At 52.5% G+C, this 24,594-nt stretch overlaps 1 protein-coding gene across 3 annotated transcripts; it reads right to left on the bottom strand.

Annotated features, from left to right (window-relative positions):
- Positions 1 to 1,159: 1,159 nt before the first annotated feature.
- ADGRG3 (adhesion G protein-coupled receptor G3) lies at positions 1,160 to 23,560 on the bottom strand. 3 transcript variants are annotated; one of them, XM_028094165.2, is made up of 12 exons: positions 23,433 to 23,560; positions 19,673 to 19,856; positions 13,572 to 13,707; positions 11,989 to 12,135; positions 11,046 to 11,180; positions 10,455 to 10,494; positions 10,256 to 10,356; positions 10,010 to 10,122; positions 7,702 to 7,982; positions 7,415 to 7,508; positions 5,958 to 6,097; positions 1,160 to 4,258 (listed from the first exon to the last, which is right to left on the bottom strand). In XM_028094165.2, exons 1-12 carry the CDS (start codon positions 23,491 to 23,493, stop codon positions 4,146 to 4,148), a joined length of 1,545 nt encoding a protein of 514 aa, XP_027949966.2. In that variant the 5' UTR covers positions 23,494 to 23,560; the 3' UTR covers positions 1,160 to 4,145. The 3 variants fall into 3 exon arrangements, with proteins under 3 accessions (XP_027949966.2, XP_027949958.2, XP_027949942.2); XM_028094157.2 differs by having other exon boundaries at positions 5,814 to 6,097; positions 7,702 to 7,886; XM_028094141.2 differs by having other exon boundaries at positions 5,814 to 6,097; positions 23,433 to 23,538.
- Between the last annotated feature and the right edge of the window lie 1,034 nt (positions 23,561 to 24,594).

Here is a 24,594-nt window from a genome sequence, read left to right as displayed (position 1 = left end):
ATTAAGCGTCTGCCTTTGGCTCAGGTCATGGTCCCAGGGTCCTGGGATCGAGCCCCGCATCGGGCTCCCTGCTCAGCGGGAAGCCTGCTTCTCCCTCTCCCACTCCCCCTGCTTGTGTTCCCTCTCTTGCTCTCTCTCTCTCTGTCAAATAAACAGATAAAATCTTTAAAAAAAAAAAGTTCTTCTGGGGTACAGAACCAGGAGCTGATTGCTAAGTGAGTGGCGGCACCCCGTTTTTCTCCAGGCCATGAAAGCTACACTCTACCCAACTTCCTCAAGCCCTGAGAGAGCCTAGTACCCTCGCCCCCTACCCAGCAGTTGACATTATCCAGCTTCCTAACCTGCCCTTTGCCGGTTTCATACAATGAAGATACAGTGAGGTCCCCCTGTCATCTTAAAGGGCAACTCTGTGATTGCTGATGATTTTAAGTGTGTCTTCATGGGCTAGCTTGTTACATGTAGAAAGTTCATTCTCTGAAATTGCCATTTAAAACCTCAGCCCATTTTTCTCTATTAGGGAAGTACCCTTGTTTTGATTTGCAGGCCTTCCTGATGTTAATCCCTGGTTTCAGATGTTGCAAATACCTTCCCCCATTCTGTCCCATGCCTGCTAACATTGCCTATGGTGTCTTCCATGGAACAGAAAACTTTAATTTTGATGTAATTAAATGTACCAGCTTTTGGTCTGATGTTTTGTGCTTGTGATTTTTTGTTTGAGAAGTCTTTCCTTGTCCTTAGGTCACAAAAATATTTTACTACATTAACTTTATCGTTTTGCCATTCCATCGAGAATGTTTACTCTGCCTGGAGCCCATCTCTGAATGAGGAGTTAGGTAGGGATTCTGTTTTATTTTCCTTCATATAATGAGTCAGTTTTCCACCATCATCATCAGACTATCTGTCCCTTATTGGTGATGCCACTATTGTTGTGCCATAAGACCCTAGGTGTGTATAAATCTGCCTCTGAGCCCTTTGTTCTGTCCCACTGGTCTTCTTGCCTATCCCTGCTCAGACCCCATGTTGGATTTACCACTATGGCCTCATAATATCTTTACATCTGCAGGTCAAGTCTTCTTTCTACTCCTTTCATTAAGGTTGACTTAGCTATTTGAGGCCGATATGCCTCCGTACGAAAGTTCAAGTACATTTTGGGGAAATCTAAAAAAAAATCATTTGAAATCTTTATTGGAACTGCATTGTATTCATAGGTTAATTTGTGAAGAATTGTTGTCTTTTGATATTAAGTTATCCATCTGGGAGCACAGAGCCAGTAAGTCTTCTTATTTCCTGTACATTTGTTATAACGTAATGAAAAATACAAGGAATGAAGAAGATGGGGTGGAGCAGAAAGAACCAGGCAGGGAGGCATGGTGGGGGGTCCTCCTTGCAGATGACCACGGTAGTCTGGAGCAAACCTGTGGCTCAGTCACTTTCACGCTGGGCCAGGGGTCCAGACACCAGGCAGCCCTCCCAGCCAGGATCTCCCTGAAGCCTTCATTCATTCTGTGGGGCAGTTACTGCTATGCCTGCTTTCTGGGCTCAGTAGGTGAGGAATTGGCCCAATGCAAGTTGCAGAGGAAGAATGTGGTCCAGACAGGCTGACCTCAGAGTTTGTGCCTTTAGGCTGGTGCTGCCCACCTCTTAGATTGCTGCTATGGTCGTGCAGTGATAGTGGAACCCCATCCATCCGCACTGGGCCTTGGGGTGTTTTTTTGCCAGAGCTCCACCTCGCCTTAGCATGTGCTCAGCTTGGCACTCGGAGCCACTTTTAGGGTGACCCCAGGTAATGAGGGATGCCAGCCCCTCTGCCCCTGCCTGGTCCTGGACTAGACAGCCAGTGGAAATGGACACATCCCCACCATTAACCATATCTCCCCATCTTCCCTCTCCATCAGCACCAGGAAACCCAGGCCATTCAGCCGCTGTGGTTTTGTTGCCCCTGCATCCAACTGGGAAAGCCAGAGCCCAGCGTTTCCCTGGAGACTCAGGGTTCGGGGCTGAGGCAATAATTCTAGAACCCAGGAAATGCTCTGGGAGGAAGCATGGGCAGCCCAGGGAAGCCCAGCTCTGCATCAGCCCCCATGCAGAGTAGCCCTGGGCAAGTTGCTGGACCTCTCTGGGCCTCCATTTCCTCCTCCCACACAGGGCTGGCCCACTTGGCAGGGCTGTACAAGGAATCTGGAAGGGAGCTTTAACCCTTCATACCCCTTCCATGTTACACACAGGTCTCAAAGGTCCATGGTTCACACAAAGGGGCCACCTACTCTTTCTTTAAGCCATGGGGGTCTCTAATACCAGGCTCTTTACTTATGTCACCTCACTTAAAGCTCTCAGGTCAAGGCAAAAACTTGATGATCCCCATTTTATGGGCGGAGCCACTGAGACTCAGAGAGGTGAGGAGACATGCCCAGCATCACACAGCCCCTAAGTAGCAGAGCCAGGATTTGAACCCAGGCCTGTCAGACACAGAAGCAGCTGTGGACCACACAGGTTTGTGTTCAGAGACTCTGAGACTTTGGGGTAAGGGAGCCCAGCCCTCCAGCGTGAGAAATAGATGTCTGTAAAAGTAAGTCTCCAAACCCACCAAGCTTGTCCACAAAACCTGATACAATGTGGCTCCACTTTTGCAATTGTCCGCACCCTAGAATTTCTCTTCGACTTGCATAAAGCAGGGGCCTCTGCCTTCCTGCCTTGCATCCGTTTGCTGGGTGGGAGGAGGAAGAAGAGAGGGCATTCACTCGGCACGGGCATCGGGGAGCAGGAGGAGGGCTGCAAGCCCAGAGGCTGTGGGGGACGGTCTCGTAATAGTGGCTTCTCACCTCGGCAGGTGCTTGACCTCGGCAAAGCACACTGGCAAGGACAGGGGTGAGTAGGGAAGGTGAGATGGCCCCAGTGGTGGGGAACTTAAGGCTAGAGGTGGGGCATGATCCTGTGGGGCGGGGCCAGCCAGGGGGCTGCTGTCTTTCTGTCCCCTCCACTCTTTTTTTCTTTCCCTGTGTTAGTTTACCTATTCATTCCTTCTCTCTCTCTCTCTCTCTCTCTCTCTCTTATCTCTGCCCCTTCTGTTTCCTACTGAGGAAACCAACACGATGTTGCGAAACGGAGGCCCAGCCGCGGGAGGTGACACATACCCCCGCCGGGTCTGGCCTGAGACACTCCCCTGGCTCAGAACCTTGCCCGGCCGATGCCAAACTCACTCCTCCAGCTATTCAGCCAACAGGTGTTTACTCAGGGCCTGAACAGTACCAGGCTCGGGCTGGGCTGAACTGGTGAGTGAGGCTGATCTGCCTCCTCGATTGGAGCTCAGATCCGGGGGGGAAAGCCTGCCCTCTCTCTGCTCAGCCCCGCCCGCTGCCCCCCTGCCCTGCCCCTCGGCCCTCGAGTGTGCAGAGCTCTGGAACATTTGCCCTCCAGCCGACGGTGACGGTGACGGTGACGGCAGATGAGAGGTCGGGCCACACATGCAGCCGTCAGAGTGGGGAGGGGGCTGCTAGTCCCCACTACTGAAGAAGTGGCATTCTCTGAAATTCTGTGTCCCCGGACAGCCAGAGTGTTGGCAGCCCCCTGAACGGTGGGGGCTCATGCGTGAAGACAGGCCCAAAGCTCTAGTCCACAGCTGCCCCAGTGCCTGAGGGGATGAGGGCAGGCCGCCAGAGGGTGGGGGTGTGGGAGGGCAGTGGCCAGAGGGAGGAAGGGGAGAGGCTGGGCTCCTTCAAGGGGCAGCGCCAGCAACAGACTCCGCGGGTACTGAGACCAGGAGGTGGCCAGTGGCAGACGTGAGCTGCTTTGCTATGAAGGCAGGAGGTGGGGGTGGGGGAAGGGGGCGGTTCTGGCAGGGGTCTTTGGGTGGGGGTAGGGGTGGGGCGGGAGCACCGCTCTGCGCTGTCAGGGCTTTTGGGGGTTTCGGAACCTTAGACTCCTGCTCTCCTGGATTTGTAGACTTTAGCACCGATCGAAGTATCTGGATGGAACCTTTGAGGCCCGGTGGTCCAGCCTGGTCCCCATCTCCTCCCTCCCCAGCCACATTGTACAAACACGGAAACTGAAGCCCAGAGGGAGACGGGGAGCAGCCTGAGGTCACACGGGGAGTCAGAGCTGAGTCCGGAATGTGCGGCCGGCTCCCAACCTGACCCCACAGAGGCCTCCTATTCGTGAGACATGGTGTGGACTTGGTCGGCTCGGCCCGTGCCAGAAGAGGAGGCTCCGGCGCTCCGGCTGGGGAAGTAGAGCGTGGTGAACCAGCAGAAGATGAAGACACCTGTTGGGAAGGAGAGGGTTGTTACGGGACGCGCGCCAGCAGGGAGAAGCGGGAAGGTGGCAGGTAGAAAAATTACAGTAAGCACAGAAACCGATAGAAAAGTCAAAACGCCGTGTGGGCTTAAAAGGAATTTACAACTCAAACTTGAAGCAACCATAGACCTATTGAGACGCGTTCAAGTGTACTAAGGACCGTCGGGTTTGGGAGGAAGAGAGATGTACTGAAGCCCTCACACGCAGTTGAGACAACTCAGTAGAGTGAAGAAGTGTTCAGGCTTAAATATTAAGGGTGACCTCTGGAAGAACAACGACACAGTCTAGTTTCAAGATGCGTTCCTCCCCAATCCCGGGATGTCCTGGATGTGGACTCATGATTCTTCCCCCGGGGACCGTCTATGTCCCCCACAAGCATTAGCTTGGTTACTCATCACAAAATCTGGTGAGAAAAATACCAGCGTTGTCCCAGCTTTAAAGATGATCAGAGATGAGCCTGGGTGGCTCAGATGGTTAAGCATCTGCCTTCGGCTCGGGTCTTGATCCCAGGGTCCTGGGATCGAGTCCCACATCGGGCTCCCTCCTCCTTGGGAGCCTGCTTCTCCCTCTGCCTCTCTCTCTCTGTCTCTGTCTCTCATGAATAAATAAATAAAATCTTAAAAAAAAAAAAAGATGATCAGAGGGGCTGAGCGATTTGCTGAGGTGGTAAGTGGAACCAGGGTTCAGGTCTGGGTCTGCTTATCCCCAGGGCTACCAAACCATGATGCCACATAGCCTCACGAGGCTCTGGGAGCCAGCCCTGTTTGGGTGGGCCCCCACCCACTGGCTGTGAGACTTTGACTCAAAGGCAAAACGCACCTTGTCCCTGCCTTCTCAGCAGTTTCTCTTAGTCAGGCTGTGATGCTTCTTAAAGCAGTGTGTACGACACAGGAAGCAAAGAGGAACGAAGAAGGGGGAGCCATCACCTACACCCCTGAGAGGGTCAGGGAGGACCCCTGTTGATCGTTTCCTCCGCTAATCACGTCCCTCTGCAAACCCAACTCCTTACAGACTGTCCATGTCATGTGGCCGTCATGTCACGTGCCCCTGCCCTCCTGGTCACAGCTGATTGGACCAGAGATGGACACCTTGCCCACGATGGCCTGATCCGATTCTTGACTCTCCTAAGAACATGGACCAGGCTGAATCAGACCACCCTCCCCAGCTAGAGAAGGTCATGTCGAATGGAAGAAGCCATTTGGGAGCCTGGGTAGGAAGGGGCCAGCAGAGAGAAGGAAGGAGAGTCCACAGAGAGAAGAAGGTGAGAGACTACATACAGCTCCAGAGCAAAAATAAAGTATCTGCTTTGGTTTGGGTGGCTTTTCCTGGCCCTGGTATCAGCTGCCAAGAGGTCAGCCAGCCTTCCCGCCCTGGGGTCCTTGGGACAGCCCTGGATATTTGAAGCCGGTACCCTTGATTTGAGCCAGCCTGAGTGGAATCCTGTTTCCACCCCCACCCCATACCCCCAAAAGACCCCCTCGCAGACGAGGCCACCCATCACCTCCCTGGCCCAGGAGCCTCACCTTGCAGGGAGTTGAAGACTGCGAAGACATAGATGGTGGACCGGCCCAGCGGAGTGAGGATGGCCAGCCACCAGGTCACACCCACCAGGCTCGAGAGGCCCAGCACCGTGAAGACCCCCTTCCAGTTCGGTCCCTGCCCCTTGCCTGCTGTGGCACTCGGCAGAGTGAAGATCTTCCAGGCCACCAGGCCCAGGACCACGGCGCCGAAGAGGAAGGTGACAAGGAAGTAGCCATGGACGGTGGTGTAGAGGGCAGAGGCAGTTGCCTTCTCCCGGAACCAGCACCTGGAGGAGGCAGATGGCTGCCGGGGCTGGAGACGTGCCCCCGCCCAGCTAGCCCCCGGCAGTTTTCCCTAACCGACCTTCTGTGACCAAAAAGACCCCTTCCCCTCACTGCCACCCACCAATCCCCCATTCTCCTGGGAAGGGGCTGTCATGAGGCTCCAGGCTGCCATCTCTTTAGACCGGGGAGTGCAAAGGGGCCAATTTAGCCCCCAAGACATGTTTTGTTTACCCTATATCATGTTGTAAAACAACTGAATTAATGACCACCCTTTAAAAAGTGGGAGGTTTGGCATAAGCATCCAGATTTATGCTTTCTTTTTTTTTTAAGATTTTATTTATTTGAGAGAGAGTGAGTGGCGGGAAGTGGGGGTGGGGGAATGGAGAGGCAGAGGGAGAAGCAGACTCCCCGCTGAGCAGGATGCGGGGCTTGATTCCAGGACCCCGGGATCATGACCTGAGCCGAAGGCAGACGCTTAACCACTGAGCCACCCAGGCGTCCCTTTGCTTTTCTTATAAAAGCATACACCTGGCAGCTCTATGGATGCCCTCCCGAGGGACATTAGATGGGTATGTGACTGCCTGTCTACTACACTCCCCACCTGGGCCACCGTGTGCACATATGTTACCTCCCCAGCCCCTGTGGCCCCTGCACTTGAGGCCCTAGGGACAGGACCAAGACCCCACCAGCTTCTCTCAGCACAGAGCCATGGGCCCGGGGCAGGCACCCTGGGAGAGGCTCAGCTCAGCTCCATGCTTCCTGCGTTGCAGGGCAAAAGGCCTGAAAGAGTATGTCCATCACCCCCCATTGTACAGATAAGGAGACTGAGGCCCTGCGAGAGGCGAGGCTAGCCCACACAGCAAACTCAGAAGCCTAGCCTAGCTAGAACCAGGCCTGCCACCAAGGCTGAGCAGATTGTGTCCTGCACAAGGGCACCTGGCTAAGGGGACAGGTGAGGCTGAAATCCGGCTCGCCCTCCACTCCCCAGGCTGAGCCCCTGGCATGGCAGGTTGGCAGAGTCGGGGGGGTGGGGGTATCTTCTAAAATTTGCCCAAAGGTGCCATATGGGCTGGTGGTGGCCCAGGCTAGAGCAAGGCATCCTGCCTCAGCTCGCTCTCTCCCTTCTCAGACCCCCTGTCTCATTGCACCTTTTCCTTCCGGTCCTCAGTTTACCCCTCCAGACCATGAGCTAGCTGGGGGATCCTTTGCCTTGACGTAGTCTCTCTTCCCAGCTTTCCCTCCTCTCCCCACATCCCGCTGACCCAGATCTGTGCAGCCAGGAGCCAGACGTCACCCCTGCTCCCCCAGCCCCCACTCACAGCTCCAGCGTGGTGACGTTGCTCTTGTCGCGGATGGCATAGAGGCCGTAGCTGTCCGCACTCCCAGTGCCAAAGACGATTAGGGCAGGCAGGCCTGGGCACAACGGGAGGAGGTATGGCATCGCTGGGGCTCCCTTGGCACGTCCTCCTCCAAAAGCCCCTCCAGCTGCCCGCCCCTCAAGCCCTGAGCCTGTGTGAGAGAGGGAGACCCTCCGGGCCCTAGGCAGCTCTCTGTCCCACCCCTCCCACGGCCAGCCATGCTCTCCGCCCACCCGAGCTGCACCTACCCCAGCCCACGAGGCTCAGCTTCAGGAAGTAGTGGCCGAAGTAGGTGTTGAAGACCTTGATGACGAGCAGGTAGAGGTGGAAGGCTTCCAGGCCCATCCAGGTGAAGGTGCAGAGTAGGAAGTAGTGGAAGACGGCTCCCCGGACCCAGCAGGTGGCATCCGACTGCTCGGGGCCATGCCCCACACTGACAAAGAAGGCGAGATTCAGGAGAAACAAGCTCATGCTCAGGGCCACGTGGATCTTGGGGGCATCTTCCGACTTGAACCTCTGCCGGTAGAACCTGCAGTGGGAAGGGCTGATGAGAGGCGGCAAGAGCTGGGCCACAGCTCCTCTCGGGGAGGACCTGCACCCCAGCGTCCCCACCCCACCTCCCCTGGTCCACCCCTGCCAGCAGCCGGCGGGTGAGTGCTGTCAGGCTCAGGGTTAGGAGCGCTCTCTCTCCTGGCCCACACGGCCCTGGGGGACCCACATGCTGCCGGCCGTATGCCTCCACTCCATGCTCTAGCCAAACCGCACACTTTGCAAGTCCCTGAATGCATTCTGCTTTTCCACCCCTCCCAGACTTGGCCTCTGCTCTTCTCTCTGCTCTCAATGCCTTCAAAACTTCCCTGGGCATTTCCTTCTCAGGGAGCTGTCTCTGAATGCCACTTAGCCAGGCTGATTTGGAAGTTTCCTGCAGCGCAGGGTAGCCCCCTCCCCTCCGCTCTGGCTGTGACCTCGGGCTAGTACAATCGGCGGCAGGGGGCCCTGTGTGCCTTGGTTGAGTGAGTGGACGGACCTACCTACTGGGCAGAGAGGCAGGAGGCCGGGACGTATGTCAGAATTCCTAGCAAACTGGATCCCAACGGCTCTCACTGGAGGGATGGGAGCCCCGGGTGCCTGGACGGGAGCAGAGGGCTCGTGTCCGCTTCACCTGAGATGCCAGGGCCCACCCGTGACAGTCGGTGATGAGTCCTCCCGGCACGCCAAGCCCGGCTCGCTAGGTCCAGCAGTGCGGCCGGCTGGCAAGTCATGCTCAGCTTGTTGGGGGTGGGGGTTCTGCTCCAGGCCCGGGCTTGGTGGGGGGCAGGGGTGGCACTGCTCACACTCATACTTTAGTCTGAGATGGAGGGGGTGAGGCTAGAGGGGGCTGCAGCCCAGGGCCAGATGGGGACAGAGGCAAAGAGGCACGTGGAGAAAGGCCGTGGGAGAGCTCCAGATGAACGCAGGAGATCCCAGGGCTGCCCTATTCAGCCCCGAGTCAGAAGCCGGGTGTCCAAGGCCGCCTAGGGCATGGGGCTGCTCTCACAGGCTCCTTCAAGCTGGCCGTTCCTGTGGGTCCCTCAGCCCTGGCTGGACCCAGACAGCCTGAGCACAGGCCACACTGATCTCTGCCTGTCCTGCCCCTGCTCCTCCTTCTGGAAACAGACTTGGGTCTCCCTGAGGAGCACACTTTCCTGCTCACAGCCCTGATGTTTGGGTGAGGTCGGCCCTTTGTTAGCTCAAACCCAAAAGCAGGCACATGACCTGGCCTGGCCAATCAGTGTAATCCATCCCTTGACCACAGTGGCCTGTTCAGTCATGGGCACATGACCCAAGTTAGACCAGCAAAACTCCACTCTGGTATACACGGGATAAAATTGCATAGAACCACACACACACACACACACACAAATGCCTGTAAAAAATTATGGAAGTTGTATTCTAGTTACTAGCACTGTACCAATGTCAATTTCCTGGTTTTGATATGATACTACAGTTATAGAAAATGTTATCACCGGGAAAAGCTGGATAAAGGAGCCAGGGGACTCTATACAGTATTTTTGTAATTTCCTGTTAGTCTATAATTATTTCAAAATAAAATGCTAAAAGAAAAAGGCTTCAATGTTGGAATTTCATTTAGAAAATTCGCCGCCTAGGCAGCTAAGAAGCTGTGAGGCAAGCCCAGGGCTCCCCAAGGCCCCTGAGGGTGAAGAAGCTGCTTGACATGGCTGACAAAGGAGAAAGCAAAGTTGGGAGAAGCAGAGGGACAGCAAGGCCTGGGGGCATCCTTGGAGCCCCTGGATCCAGCCATGCCTGAAGGGAGCGCCATTCCATAAACCACATATTCCCCATTGTGTTTAAGTGAATTTGAGTTCAGTTTCTGCCACTTCCAACTGAAATGGCTCTGACACATTTCAACCCCCAACCCCATCTTATAGATGAGGAAAGTAAGCTTTGGAGAGGATATTGGTATAATGCTGCACAAGCAGGGGGCTTTCCGGCCTGTTCTGCTCCCACCCTTGAGGAAAAGAGGGAGACGCGGGGTGGGAGTGGGGGATCACCCACCTTAGGACAGCGTAGAGGACAATGGTAAAGGCCAGGAAGATCATAGAGGCTCCACAGCCAGCCTGGGAAATGCGAACGAGGAACTGCACGGTGGCCCGGTCCAAGATCGGCTTCTGTGGGCAACCCCCCCCGAACCGGGACCCCATCAGTTGGAGGCCAGGTCCCACACATCCCAGAGGCCCTGGCCCCTGCCAGGAAGCCTCAGTGCCTCCAGAACTGCTGGGATCAGGGTGGGTGGGCTGTTACCAGCAGCAAAGCAAAGAAGGTCAGATGGTCACAGCGACAGACAGTCCTCTTGGCTCTGAGCTCCGTGGAGCAGCCTGTGGAAGACCAGTCTCCTGCTGACCCTAGATGGGGAGGGAGGGGAACATAGGAGAGTGTATGGGAATGTGGGGGAGTAGACGGGACCGGAGAGGAAGGAAGGGAGGGGAGAGGCTCTGCCTACCTTTAGTCACATCCCAGAACACACAGCTGAGGGACATGTTCTGCAACCAGAGAGTGGGAGTCAGGGTGGAGGCAGGGGGAGGTTGGGAGAGAAGAGAGGAGAGTGGGGGGAGGGGAAGGGAGAGGACAGCGTGCCCAGCCCCTGCCCCGAGTGTGCATTGGGTAGAAAGCAAGGCTCACCCCGTAGATCACGCAGGAACATGAAGTGCCCCATTTGGTGTGCATGGATCAGCATATGAGAGGTGTGGACATGGTGTGGGGCTGCAGGGGGCTGGGTAGCATGTCTGTGTATGCATGCCTTTAGGGGACCATGTACGTGGGTGGGTGTGTGATCCCGTGTGCGCACTCATGGGTTTGCCAGGTCCTCGGTGGGCCTCTGTAAGCACAAGTGGGAGGGTGTCTGGGGGTTGAGGGGACGTTCGTGGGCAGGTGGCATGTGTCCCTGGGTGCACCTGTGTGTATGGTCTTAATGGCCGGGGGGATGTGGAAGACTGGGAGGTGCAGAATCCTACACCTGTCTGCCCATATGCTTGTGGGTGACCACCCGCCTGTCTGCCCCTCAGTAGCTGCCAGGCTTGGGTCGGGGGCTCACGGAGGGTAGGTGCTGGTGGGAGAAAGTGATCTCCAAAGGCTCAGCCAGCCTGCTGACAGATATTCCTCCCAAACTCAAGCCCACCAGGCGATTGTTCAACACGCGGCTGCCATCCTCCAGGCTGAGCTGGGGGCCCTGTGGAGGGAGATGGAGGGGTCAGGCTTCAGAAGGCGCTGTCCCAACCCAGTCCTGTTGGGAGTTCCTAGGAACCTCCAGGACCCATGGCCCTTGCCTGGAGAGTAAAGTCTGTGGCTGGGGGACCAGGGGACCAAGGGGTCATGAGCAACCTTCTTCCTGCTGCCCCCTGCAGTCTCCTGCCCAGGCTGGATCACTGTGGGCCCTACACCCCAGGCTGACTGGTCGCAAAGCCATGCACCCAACAGCTCTCCTTTGCTGGCCCCAGAGCTCCTCTGCCCTCTTAGCTGGAGGAGCGCAGGGCTGGAAGAAAGATCAGCCCCAAATGGAGGGCAGTGGGTGCCTACACCAGCACTCATGGTGCACTGTATCTACACCTGAGTGGATCACACACCTCTGGGGATGCCTGCCTGGGACACATTTGCAAGGTCACGGTCATACAGGAACACACATGACTGCATGTACTCCAGGACTATGAAAGAATATGCATGTTTGTCCATGCACAAGGACACACAAGGGGACACGAACGCTTGGGATGCACATACAAGTCCAAGGACACTGGTGTGTGGGATCCAAACATCTGAGTGTGTGTGACCAGTGTGAGTCTGCAGTGCACAGACTCCAGAGACAGAAGTCCGGGGTGACCTCGGGCTGATTTAGAAACGCTCTCCTCAGGCTCATCACCTCCTCCATCCGCATGGGGACCCACAGTGAAGACTCCAGAGAAAGCAAGCTGGGGCACAGGTCCCTGGTGAACTGAGCATTGATCCACTGAGCTGCCCTGAGCCTCCTCCAGTCCTCTCCTCACCTTGAAGAGATTCCCCGGACTGGTGTCCAGGACAGTGATGGCCAGCAAGACCTCCGACCTGTTGCTCTGCAGGGATTCAAAGAGGCTCCTGGGCAGCCGGACTCTGTCGGGGTGTTCACACTCATCCTCTGTCACCTGCCCTGGAACCTGGAACCACAGACCCCGGAGCTCCCATCTTACCCCAGGGTTCCAGCCCCCGACACAGGGTTCTTGCCATTCCCCCACTTGGGAGGGGAAACTGAGGCACTGGGTGGAGGGGCAGCACCTTAGAGCATCACTCTGAGAGGCAGGACACTCGGGGGCACACTGCAAGCTCAGCTCTCTCCAGGCTGTGAGCCCCTAGACAAACCACAGTGCTCATGGACCCTCAGTTTTCCCACTAAGGAGAATGGGGCTAACCAGGTGCCTGCATGACTACGCATCGGGGTCAGGCTCAAAGTGGGCTGTGAAGGTCAGTTTGCAAGTGTGGGGGGAGGGTCAGCTGTGGTGCACTTTAGGCCAGCATCCTGCCAGCCCCTGTGCTTACACAGGGCTTTAGGGTCATGGTGTCTGGGTTCTGACCTGGGAATAACTGGAAATAATAAAGCTCCCAGGAAGAGAGACCGCGAGAGCAGAGGCAGAAATGACAAAACTTTACGCGGAATGTGATTTCCACCTCCGCCCAACAGCAAATTTTGTAAAAGCTAAGAATGGTTAAAATAGTAAAATAAATCTCACTGGTGATTTGTTCATTCTTGACCTCGTTGCTACATTGGGGCTGCAGCCTGGTCCCACCGGGTCTTGCCTCAAAGGCATCCCATGGGCGCTGGAACAGGAGGAGCTAAGGTTGGAGGCAAGGGACCCAACTTCCTCCTTCCCAGGCTGGACCCTTGTCAAAGGACGTGGGACTGTCTCTGCGGCCAACGGGTGCCCCCACGCAGAGGGCTCAGCCCCTTGGGTCACATCAATAAAGGCGCTATCTTTCATGTCCCCTTTTCCAGACAGACCTAGAAGGACCTCGATGATAGCCAACTCGCCTGCCGCCTGAACTTCCACCCTCAGCTTCACCCCTTAAAGGGGGGCTGCACCCTCCCTGCACCCAGCACTCCCTGTACATTAACTCCCATAACCTTGAAGGTGGGCAATTCCGGCACCATTTTACAGAGGGGGCAACCTAGGCTCATAAAATTTCGGTCATGCGCCCAACGTCACATTAGCTGGTAAGGAGCAGAGCTGGGACTTGAATCCAGACCCGTGTAAATCCAGAGCTCATCTTACGGATGAGGGCTCTGGGGCCCAGCGAGGGGAAGGGGTTTCCTGGAAGACACCAGTCCAGGCCTGGAATCCAGATCCCCTGACTCTCAATTTGGTGATCTTCCAAATTGTACCAGCCTCGTGCCCTGGGTCGTCTGTCACCCGGATCCACCCATCCAAGCAGCTCAGTAGCACCTGTTAGCAAAGTGGCAGAGCACTATCAAATGGGACATGCAAGGGATAAGTTTTGGTGGGCACCAAGTGCAGACCAGGAGTCTCTCAGAATTCGGAAAAATACGTCTGAAGGAAATGGAGCCAGAACCCGCCAACAGGGATCGGGAACTCTTCACCTGGGAGGGCGTCAGAGAGAAGAACAGGTCTTCTGAGATGTTGGTGCTGACATTCTGGACAGCAGCCTTCAAAAAAGACATGTTCACTATGCCCGACTGACTCTCCAGCAGATGGTGCTCAAATTCCAGCCAGTACCTGCAAAGGGCCGGGGAAGAGGGGACAGGTAGGGTCTTGCAGGCTGAGTTACCCACTCCCCTGGCCCCCAGCCTGCATGATGGGAGAAGAGATGCCATGGGCAGCCACCATCAGGCTCTTGGGGTAGGAGGGGTGACCCAGAATATCAAAGGAAGGACCCTGGGATCACTGCAGAAGGGTGGCATGGGAGCAAGCCAGGCTGGTTTGGGGGGATTTCAGCCAGGGGTCCCTCTGAATAGTGTTTGTGTTTGTCTTTTTTTGTAACAAAATATATATAACATAAAGTTTACCATTTTAGCCATTTTAAACTGTACAATGCAGTGACATTGAATACATTCACAGTGTTGGGTGACCATCACCACTATCTAATTGCAGAACATCCTCATCACCCCTGACCCCATGAAGCAGTCACCTTTCTTCTCCTCCCCCAGCCCCTGGCAAACACCGAGCTATGAATCTGCCTATTCTAGAAGTTTCATATAAATGGAATTGTACAGTCTCTGGTCTTTGTGTCTGGCTTCTTGCATTTAGCATGTTCTCAAGATTCATCTCGGTTGCATAAGCACGTGTGGGTATTCTATTCCTTGTTAGGGATGAATACGCCGTTGTGTGGAGAGACCACACTTTGTGAATACATTTATCCACTGATGGGCATTTGGGTTGTTTCCGCTTTTTGGCTGTCCTGAACAGGGCTGCTTATATTCAAGTCCAAGCTTTTGCTTGAAGACTTGTTTGGAATTCTTTGGGCCATATACTGAGGAGTGGAATTGCTGGGTCACACGGTCATTCTATGCTTAACTTCTCGAGGAACTGTCGAACTGCCTTCCACAGCAGCTGTACCAATTGATATTTTCACCACCCACGTTTGAGGGTGCCCGTTTCCCCACATCCACACCAACGCTTGACGTTCCCCATTTTGTCTTGTTTTGTTTGCAATTGCTGTCATCTTAGTAATTGTGAAGTGGTATCTCATTGTGGTTTGAATTTGCATTTCCCTTATGACTCATGATATCAAGCATCTTTTCATGTACTGATTGGCCTTTATATACCTTTATATATTCCTCTGAGTATCCCCAACTGTGGGATGATAATTGTGTGATATGAGTGCCAACTTGCACTTATTGAGTGCTAACGGCATACTGGGAATTCACCCTTTGAAGGCTGAACTCTGCGGCAAATGACTTACGGCAACTGAACTGGTGGAAGCACAGGGAACACAAAAGCTATTTGCCATTTATTTTATCACGGCCCCTGTGCCATCAGCTAAAAGCAACACTCCCCCACCACGCCCCACCCTCCACCCTGCTCTCCATGGTATTGAAACTTCTCCGTGGCCAGAGTTCCTTTTCCCAAGCTAGGATCCTAAGATGTACCGCCTACGTCCCCTTAGCAATTCTCAACAGGTGAGGGCTGAGGTGGCAATGGGAAAGAAGGGGAAGAAAGCAGATACAGCCAGATCAAGGCTGTTGGAAAGGAGTGGCTATGGAGGGCTTGACAGGGAGGCAAAAGGGAGGCTTGTATTTTCATGTTTTTTGAACAGTCGCAGTTACCAAGGGAAGAAACCCAAAGAAACCACAGAAAAAATATTCTACATTATAAAAAGTAAACCATGCAAATATGTGCAAATGTGCTTGGGTGGGGTGGACCATTAGAACACCATCCAGCCAGAAACAGCAGGATGAGATTGTTGAAATCTGTTGATTGAGCTACATGAAGAGTCCAGCTTTTATTTACCTTTTAAAAATCTAAACAAACTATTGTGACTTTCACCAAATATAGTGAATTATAACTGTATATATATATGTACTTAATTGTATTTCTCTCTATATATAGATACACACACAGACATATATATATATATATATATATATATATACACATAGATATATGCACTTAAAAAATTCTTTGGCCTCACAAAACAACACAATGCCCTTTCTTGAGGGAAGATTTCTTGATCTGGTTCTCAGAGCACTTAAAAAAATTGTTTTAGTTGTGAAATGGAACATATAGTCAGAAAGTCTAAGGCATAGATGTACGGTTGAATTTTCAGTGAGAAATTTGACATCCACTTAAACATCATCTTCTTTGTCTGACATAGCTACGCAGGTATCTTTGGTTCCTGTTTCCATGATATGCGTTTGTCCCCACTGTCCCTTTTTTTTTTACATTGTAAGTGGTGTGAGATCCAACAACTTGCCTTCTACCTAGGAGGGGATATCTTGATGTTCTCCAGATCTCTGAACACCCAGAAAATTCCCCGAGGTGATGGGCCCCTGAACTCTTGTGGGGTTTATTTCTCATCCTCTAGTTCACATTTGTTGTCCGAAGGCATCTTAACTACTTGCCACTTTCTACTCATCAGCTCCAATCCACATGATGTTGCCAATATAGTGGACCAGAGCGATGCTATGTAGAGTGTCAAGATTAATAAGGTCTCTGTGAACTAAGTGATGACAGAGATCAGGAGAATTGACAGAGCCCACAGGAAACCGTGACAGTCTATTGTTGACTCTGCCAGGTCAAAGTAAACCATTTCCAGGAGCCCTTGAAAGCTGGTTTAGAGAACAGTGCATTAGCCATGGAACGTATCGATTGCCGGGGGTTGTGTTGATTTCCTCTGGGACAGCAGCCGCAATTGGACTCACCACCTGATTAAGTGTAGGCTAGTTCACAGCCATTCCCCAACATCCGCCTAACTTCTGGTGAGTTAAGATAGACGGTCATAGGCATCACCACCCCTGAATCTCTCAAGTCCTTTATTGGTGGCATTATTCTCTGCAGTTGTCCCCAGGGATGTACTTTGGTTTCTGTTTACTATCTTGGTAAGAAGACATTCCAGGAGCTTCCATTTAGCCCATCAATGGAATGCCCTCCCAGAGGCAATTAAATGGAGAAAGCATTCTTTTCAACAAATGGTGCTGAAACAATTAGACATCCAAATGCAAATCATAATAATAATATAGTTAGACATCTACCTCACACTGTGTATAAAAAATTGACTCCAAATGTATAACCAAATTATAAGAGCTAAAACCACATACACTTACAGAAGAAAACTTAGAAAATCTGTAGCTGGATGAACATTTCTTTGATATGATATCAAACACAAACACACATTTAAATTTGACTTCCTCAAAATTAAGGGCTTTTGATCTTCAAAAGACATCATTGGGAAAACAAAGAGACAAGACATACACTGAGAGAAAATATTTGCAAATTGACATCTGATAAAAGAGTTGCCTCCAGAATACATAAAGAATTCTTAAAACTTGGGGCACCTGGGTGGCTCAGTCTGTTAAGCATCTGCCTTCGGCTCAGGTCATGATCTTAGGGTCCTGGGATCGAGCCCCGCATCGGGCTCCCTGCTCAACGAGGAGTCTGCTTCTCCCTCTCCCTCTGCCCCCCCCCCCACCTGCTTGTGCTCTCTCTCTCTCTCTCAAATGAATAAATAAAATCTTTAAAAAAAAAGAATTCTTAAAACTCAGTGGTGAGAAGACAAAACTCAATTTAAAAGAAGAGGGAAAGATTTGAGTAGTCATTTCACCAAAGAAAAGATACAAATGGTTCATCAGCACATGAAAAGATACTCAACATCACTGGTCATTTGTGAAACACAAATTAAAACCGCAGTGAGCTACCACTGACACTCCCGGGAGGGCTTAATAGTCAAAAGACTGACAATGTTGCAAAAATGTAATAGAACTACAGCCGTTTTTCATGCTGATGGAAAAGCAAATGATACACTTTGAGGAACAGTTGGGCGTTATTTATAAAGCGAAGCATATCAGATATCCCAGCAATTCTGTTCCTAGGCATTTACCCAAAAGAAATGAAAACATACGTCTACAAAGATTTGAAGTCAAACGTTCATGGCAGCATTATTCACAATCACCAAACTGGAAACAATTCAAATTTCCATCGACTGATGAATGAATAAACAAAAGGTAGCATGTCCACACAATGGAATATTACTCAGTAATAAAAAAGGACAAACTACTGATACATGCTAATGCATGACTATAACTCAAAAACATGGTAAGTGAAGGAAACAAGACTCAAAAGACAGCATGTTGTATGATTCCCTTATAGAAAATACCCAGAAAAGGCAAATCTATAGGGTAGAAAGGAGATCACTGCTTGACTGTGGCTGGGTATGCGAGCAGGGATTGCTTGCAAACAGGCATGAGGGTCCTCTGGGGGCTGATGTCAGTGTTTTTAAAATGATTGTCTTAATGGTTCCATACACCGTACCATATACCAATTCAACTGTCCTCTAACAATGTATAGGCTGGATAGTATGTAAATTGTACCTTCATAAAGCTATCAAAGTTAATAAAAAGAAATGAGATACCACTATATCCTTTCCAGAATGGCGAAAATTAAATGACCAATAATACCAAGCTTCGCAAGGATGTGGGGTAACTGGGACTCTCACAGGTTGGCAGGGAGAGTATTAAGATTCATCATACGTCTGACTTTGACATCAATGCCACCTCGGAGTATTTACCCAAGAGAAATGAACATGTGTGTTCAGGAAAAGACATGTACAAAAATGTTCATGGCAACTTTATTCATAAGAGCTCCTGTTAGGGACGAAATATTTGTGCCCTCCCCGCAAATTCATATGTTGAAATGGGTTGAAGCCCAGACCGGCCTCATGGGGTTGTGAAGGTAAAGAAGGTAATTTGGTTAAATGTTAGATGTGGGAACAGAATCCACATCTTCTGACCCCAGAGCCTCGCTTTTTCCAAAGTGCTTATCCCCACCGTAAGGCAGCACAGAGAGGAGCTTCCAGAACCGCCTCCCAGAGCTAAGAAGCCTACTGAAGCAGTTTCAGGTGGGGAGAGCAGTGTTTTCAGGCCACGGAAATGATGTAGCTCTATCAGATTGCTGTCCGAACACTGAGCCTGAGAACACAGGGTTTTCATTCATTTTTTTCAACAAACATGCATTGAGTGCCAACTATGAGCTTGTCCCGAGTATCTTGGAATCATGGCCAGCTTTGATTCAAAGGCAGAGGAGGAAAGAGAGGCAAAAATATCTTTGGAGCTGATTCTTCGAGGTGTTGTATTCTAAACCCCTTCTTCTCTCTCACCCCCTATCTCTTAACCTTTTGGTCTTATCAGTCTCGGTCTTATTGATTCTACATCATATGATATTTCTAATCCATCCCTCCTTACCAGATGTACAGTGCCCATTGGTGGTGATGGTGGTGGTTCAGCCTTCACTCCTACCCAGACCACTGTGGTTGCATCCTACCTGGTCACGTCTCTGGCATCACCACCCTTGTGCCCTTCCCTGAAACCTGAGCAATCTTTCTCAAATGCAAAATTGACCACGTTCTTCCTCTGTTTAAAATATGTCCTTGCTCTGCCCCCTCCCACATTGGTATAGCTTACCTGACCCTTCACACTTTGGTCCCTGCTTATATTTCTAGCCTATCCGCTACCCAACCCACCTCCCCATCATTGCCTCCATCCCCAGCACTTCACCTTTTCACATTTCAAAGCACTGTCGTTCTCCCCCAATACTCCCTGAAGTTCTGATACCTGTAGCCCCTAACATTGCTTGGATCCAACTAGAGAATTCCTATGCAGTCTTCAAAGCCTTTTTGTGAGTCGACTCCTCCATGAAGCCTTGGCAGTCTTCCTTTCTTTGAGCGAACCTGGCACCTCGTCCACCCTTTTCTATGATCGCACTCTAGAATCATCATCATTTGGACCCATGTCTGACCTTCCACAATGGTAGGGATGGGGGCTGGTTCATCTCTGCCTCCCCTGGATCAGAAAATTCTCAGTGAGTGGAGCGGAGGGAATGTGGGTGTCAAACAAGAGGGTGGAAAGATGAGTTAGGAGCAGCATTTTCAGAAGCCGTAGGGGCTGAGAGCTTGGTCCCTTCCTAACAGCCTCCCTGCCACCCTCGAAGGATCCCCAGATCCCTGTTCTAGGTCAGAGGGTCCTCTTACCTCTGCAAGTTTTCCAGGTTACAGCCTTCATTCCCTGACTGCGTGCACTTTGTGAAGCAGCTAGCAGTGCTCGCCAGGTGGAAAGATTCATACTGGCCCTTATTGATGAGCCCCAGGCAGACGTTTCTTGGTTGCTCAGGTTGCCTCCTCGCTTGCTCCTGTTTGTTGCTAGAATATTCCATACCTGAAGGAGGGATGCAGAAGGTGTGAATGGGCTGGGTGGGGAGGCAGTAAGGGCAGGGTGTTGGGGGCAAGATGCTCAGGCTCCAGGGTCTGGCGATGTGGGCTAGAATTACAGTTCCATCCATTCACACTATGTGTACCTGAGCTGGACTCACTCTCCCGGGGCCTCAATTTCCGAGGCAGAAGGAGATATGACCTCCCACTTCATAGGGCCAGTGGGATGCTTTGGGGAAAGTGTGTACAAAGGGCTTGGCACATGGCTCTGTAGATTAAAGCATTCATATGTTAGTCCTATTGCCCTTTACTGCCTCCTCCAGGGAGTCTGCTGGGCTTTCCACAGTTGTTCCATATCAGACATTCCAAAGCCCTTGCAACTGTGGCCTCGTGGTATAACTCTTGGGCATATTCTGTCTCAGTTTGCCTCTTTCTCCTACATTCTCATTATGACCCTCACAGGCTGCCTCCTGGGGGAGGGAGAGAACATAGCACACTGAGGGCCCCTGGAGCACGGGGACTTGAGCAAGGGCACCAGCTAGCAGGAGGCAGCTCCAGGACGACAGACCAGCTTTCGTGACTTCCAGTTCAGTTCCCCTTTCACCTGGTATGGGGATGGAATGGAAGCTTGGAGTCACTTACCAGCTGTGTGGCCTCAGGCAAGTTACTTAAACTCTCTGAGTCTCCCTCTTCTCGTCAGCCAAATGGGACTAATAATACCTTCCTTGTGAGTTTGGGGGAAGATTAGGAACATCCACGTACATAAAGGATATAGGTCATCATAAATGTTCAAAGAGCCAGTATCATTTACTCCAGGAGGTGAGAATGTCATTGTAAAACTATTTATATATTTGTGTATTTACATTGGATGTATGCATATGTCTACATAGTTACCTCTCTCTCAACAAAATTAATACAATGCAGAGTAGTTTTTTTTTTAAACCGGACACAAGACCACAAAATGAAAAGTAAAAGTCCCCACAGCTCCCAGCTCACACTCTAGAGTTCACCACCTGCAGCAGCTCAATGCACAACCTTGGGGACATTTTCTATACGTAGGCAAGTATTTTGGTGTAAATCACTTAAAAATTTACATGAACGGGATCACTTAGTAAGATATCTTGAGGAGCTTTCCATATCAGCACCTACTGATCCCCCTCCTTGATACGCTTGCACACTATTCCACTATGTGGGTGTTGTAACACTTTTTCAATTTGGTCCTCTGTTGGTGGACTTTTAGGATCATCACTCTTTTTTTTTTTTTTTTTCCTATTTTGAACAACACTGATTACATCTTTGTCAGCTTGGGTTAAGAATTCACAGAAAACATTACGATCCTAGGAATTTCTGGGTCAAAATGTATGACCTTTTTAAAAAAGGGGTAGGTAAACGGCGCCTGGGTGGCTCAGTCGGTTAAGTGTCGGACTCTTGCTTTCGGCTCAGGTCACGATCTCAGGGTCCTGGGGCTGAGCCCTGAGTCAGGCTCTGTGCTCAGCGGGGAGTCTGCTTCCGATTCTCTCTCTCTGCCCCTCCCCTCCATGTGCGCATGCTTTCTCTTTCTCTCAAATAAATAAATAAATCTTTAAAAAAGAAGATATTCATGACACTGTTTAATGGGAAGAAGCAAATGCTAGATGAGCATGTATGTAATAGGATCCACGTTTGCTTTTTAAATAAAGGAGGAAGAGGGAGAGAGATGAGGGAGAAGAAAAGGGGGGTGCCATTCTCCGCATCATCCTAACCCTCTGTATGCCCGAGGGGTTACAAATGGGTGCCGGTGGGCACCCGGACCGGTGTTAACAGAGCCTCCCTCCTGGCCTACCATGAAATTTCAGCGCAGTCATATAGGTGAAGCTTTTGGCAAGTACAGAAAAGATCTTTTTTGTGATTATTTTTTGAAGATGTTGGAAGCATTTAGCCCAGACAGAGAGAGCCTGGCCTGGGCCTGGGCAGGATGCTGCCAGTCCCCACCTCAAGACCCGCGCTACCCTCCCCCATCCTGCTCTGCCCCAGCAGCTGGCCTCCAGGGACCACCTCAATCCAGGTTCAAGTGGGGAGTGGCCCAGAAGTCAGGGGTGGTACCTGCCCATTCCTTAGGGCTCACCACCAGGGGCCTGCTTCCCTCCGCCATAGCCACAGCCACCTCAGCACAGAGCCTGGCACGGCACAGGGGTCCCCAGCAGTGGTTTCAGAATGAATGAACCAATGGGCAGACCCATAAATGTCCACCAAAGAAGCAGACTTACCTCTACGTATAAGCCTCTCAAGGCTCTTCGGGCGATTCAAATGGCTGGCACTTTGCCCACACACCCACATCACCATAGGTAAACTCAGTCACTCGGGGGAGCCTGGAAGTCCCAACCAGTGTACTCACGGCTTTTGTGCAGGGCCCAGTGTCCCTATGATGCCCTCTGGGACTGGACAATAGCCACCACTGGTGACTGAGTTACTGAATCTGTCAAGTGTTGCCCGACGGCCGGCTCTGCCAGGAAGACAACACCGCCATTTTGCCCCTTTTTCTGAGCCAGGGACTGAACTTTGCATTTCACCGAATCTCGCAACATTTGAAGTTTCTTTGTGTGTGTGTGCATTTAAGATGTTATTTATTTATTTGAGAGAGAGAGCATGAGAGAGAGAGAGAGAGAGAGAGACATCATGAGCGGGGGGCGGGGAGGGCAGAAGGAGAGGGGAGAAGCAGATGCCCCGCTGAGCAGGGAGCCCGATGTGGGGCTCGATCGCAGGACTGAGATCATGACCTGAGCTGAAGGCAGACGCTTAACCGACTGAACCCCCCAGGCATCCTGAGAAGAAGGTTCTTTGAAGCCCAAAGAGGTTGACCCGTGTGCCCAGAGCCGCATGACCCCCTGCTTGGCAAGCAGATAGGATGCTCACGGATTAAGAACAAAACAGGAGGAGCACTCAGGGCACGGCGGTGGGAGCACTTCCTCTGCCTGAGGGGGTCACTGCCGACATCACAGGGCCCCAAGGAGGGTAGGTGAGAGCTGACCAGGTGGGCCAGGGGTGGGCTCGGCTTTCCCGGGCGAAGGGTAGCCAAGAGCAAGGCCTAGGGTCCTCAAACTGCTCTGGAGACCCACCGCACGTGTGTGTGCAAGGCTGACAGTTGGGGTGGGGTCTTGTTCCGGGAAACTGGGGACCGGGGGGCCATTGCTGGGACAAGGAGAGGGGAGTTGGGGGGGGGGAGTCAAGCTGGAGGGAGCCAGACAAGGGGGTGAGGGAGGACAGTACAAGCCCCAACTGGCCTCAGCCTCCAGAGCACCCTGACCCCCTTCCCCAGAAGCTTGGAGGCCAGCTGGGTAAGAGTGTGTCCGGGGCCCACCTGTGTCCCAGAGCCAGGCCTGGCAGGGAGCCACAGCCAGAGTAGGGGAGCGGGGAGCTCTGTGGGGAGCACAAGACCCCTGAGACCCAGCGCTGACCCAAGTTTATCAGGACGACAACGCAGAGGACGAGGTGAGAGAAGGTGCCGAGGCCATTGGGGTGGGCTCCTTGGACGGACATGCTCTAGACACCCCCACCCATATCCACTTCCCTGGGTCTCCCAGGGGATAAGGAACCAGCTGCTCACCTGAGGCCCAGAGCAGGAGGCGTGAGAGAAGCAGGACCCCCAGGACCCTGGGTGTCACCATCCTTGGGCAGCCTTGCCCACGCTGGCAGAGCCCTGCGTCTGAGTGTCCCTCTGGTCCCAGTCTCTGTGGTGTGGCCTGCCCCCCCTCCCTATCCTCCCCCCCCCCCCAGCACTTCCTGTGGCCTTTCTCGGCCTTCCTGCTCCACGCCACCACCGGTTGGGTTGTGAAAGGCAAGTGTGGGGAACTGGGCTGCGTTCCTGTCTCACCCCACCCCATGACCGCCCACAGAGGTGGCTGCTGAGCTCACCCAGGGATGCTTCTGGGGGCTGTGAAGTTGGGGTCCAGCGGCCAGAGAGGCCTCCACACCCAAGCAGACCCCTGGGGAATGGTGACGAGCACAGGTTTTGGAGTCAGGCACACCCAAATCAGACCCTCCCCTCAGTAGCCGGGGACCTCTCTGATCCTCGGTTTCTTCTTCTGTGAAGCAGATACAGCAACAGGGCTGCCATGTAGGGCCATGTTGGGGTTTGAGGAGACCTGCAACATGCCAGGCGGAAGCCTGGCTACAGGGATGTGGGTGGTGCTCATGCTCCTTCACTCATGCCTATGGGTTGAACAGGACTGAGATTAAGCCCACGTCTGCTGGGGCCCTAGGAGGAGAGGAGGACCAGCTCCGTGGGCCCCAGCCTTCCCTGCCCATACTGCGTAACAGGAGAGGTGGGACAGGGTGTCCAGGAGCATGGGCTTGGGGGTTGGTCAGGCCTGGGCTGACGTCTGTCCTGGGCTGTCTGTCCTGGCCCCTCGTGGCTGGGTGAGCTTGGGCGAGCTGTCTGCCGCTCTGAGCCTCTCACAAGATGTACAAAGAACTCATGAGATGCGAGTGGAATTGTACAGACCGCTGGGCTTGGCCACGGTCCTTATCTCTTTATGATTGTCAGTACTGCGCAATTACTGTCCTAGCGCCCATCTGGCCACTGGTGGCCCAGACAGGAAGTGGGAGCAGCAAACACACAGGCGCGGGGGTGCACAAGGAAAGGAGAGGGGCTGACCACTCGGGCCCCAGCTCTGATGGCTCTGAGGAAGTCGTGTGGATGAGGCCAGGTCCCTTGGCGTGGTCCCATAGTCATTGCAAGGTCAAAGGTAGAGAGCACCCCCCCAAGA

The sequence above is a fragment of the Eumetopias jubatus genome, unplaced genomic scaffold, assembly GCF_037043125.1.
Source record: "Eumetopias jubatus isolate StellerSeaLion01/CBP00866 unplaced genomic scaffold, mEumJub1_p1.0 scaffold_10, whole genome shotgun sequence".
Taxonomy (NCBI): Eukaryota; Metazoa; Chordata; class Mammalia; order Carnivora; family Otariidae; genus Eumetopias; species Eumetopias jubatus.
This window is presented reverse-complemented; position numbering and strand designations above follow the sequence as displayed.

Excerpts from the sequence above, each read along its gene's own strand:
- ADGRG3 (XM_028094141.2), bottom strand. The coding sequence starts at position 23,493 with ATGGTGACACCCAGGGTCCTGGGGGTCCTGCTTCTCTCACGCCTCCTG. Across the intron at positions 11,181-11,988 it reads GTCCGGGGAATCTCTTCAAG|GGCCCCCAGCTCAGCCTGGA; the intron begins GTGAGGAGAGGA and ends CTCCCTCCACAG. Across the intron at positions 4,259-5,813 it reads AGTCTTCAACTCCCTGCAAG|GTGTCTTCATCTTCTGCTGG; the intron begins GTGAGGCTCCTG and ends CCTTCCCAACAG.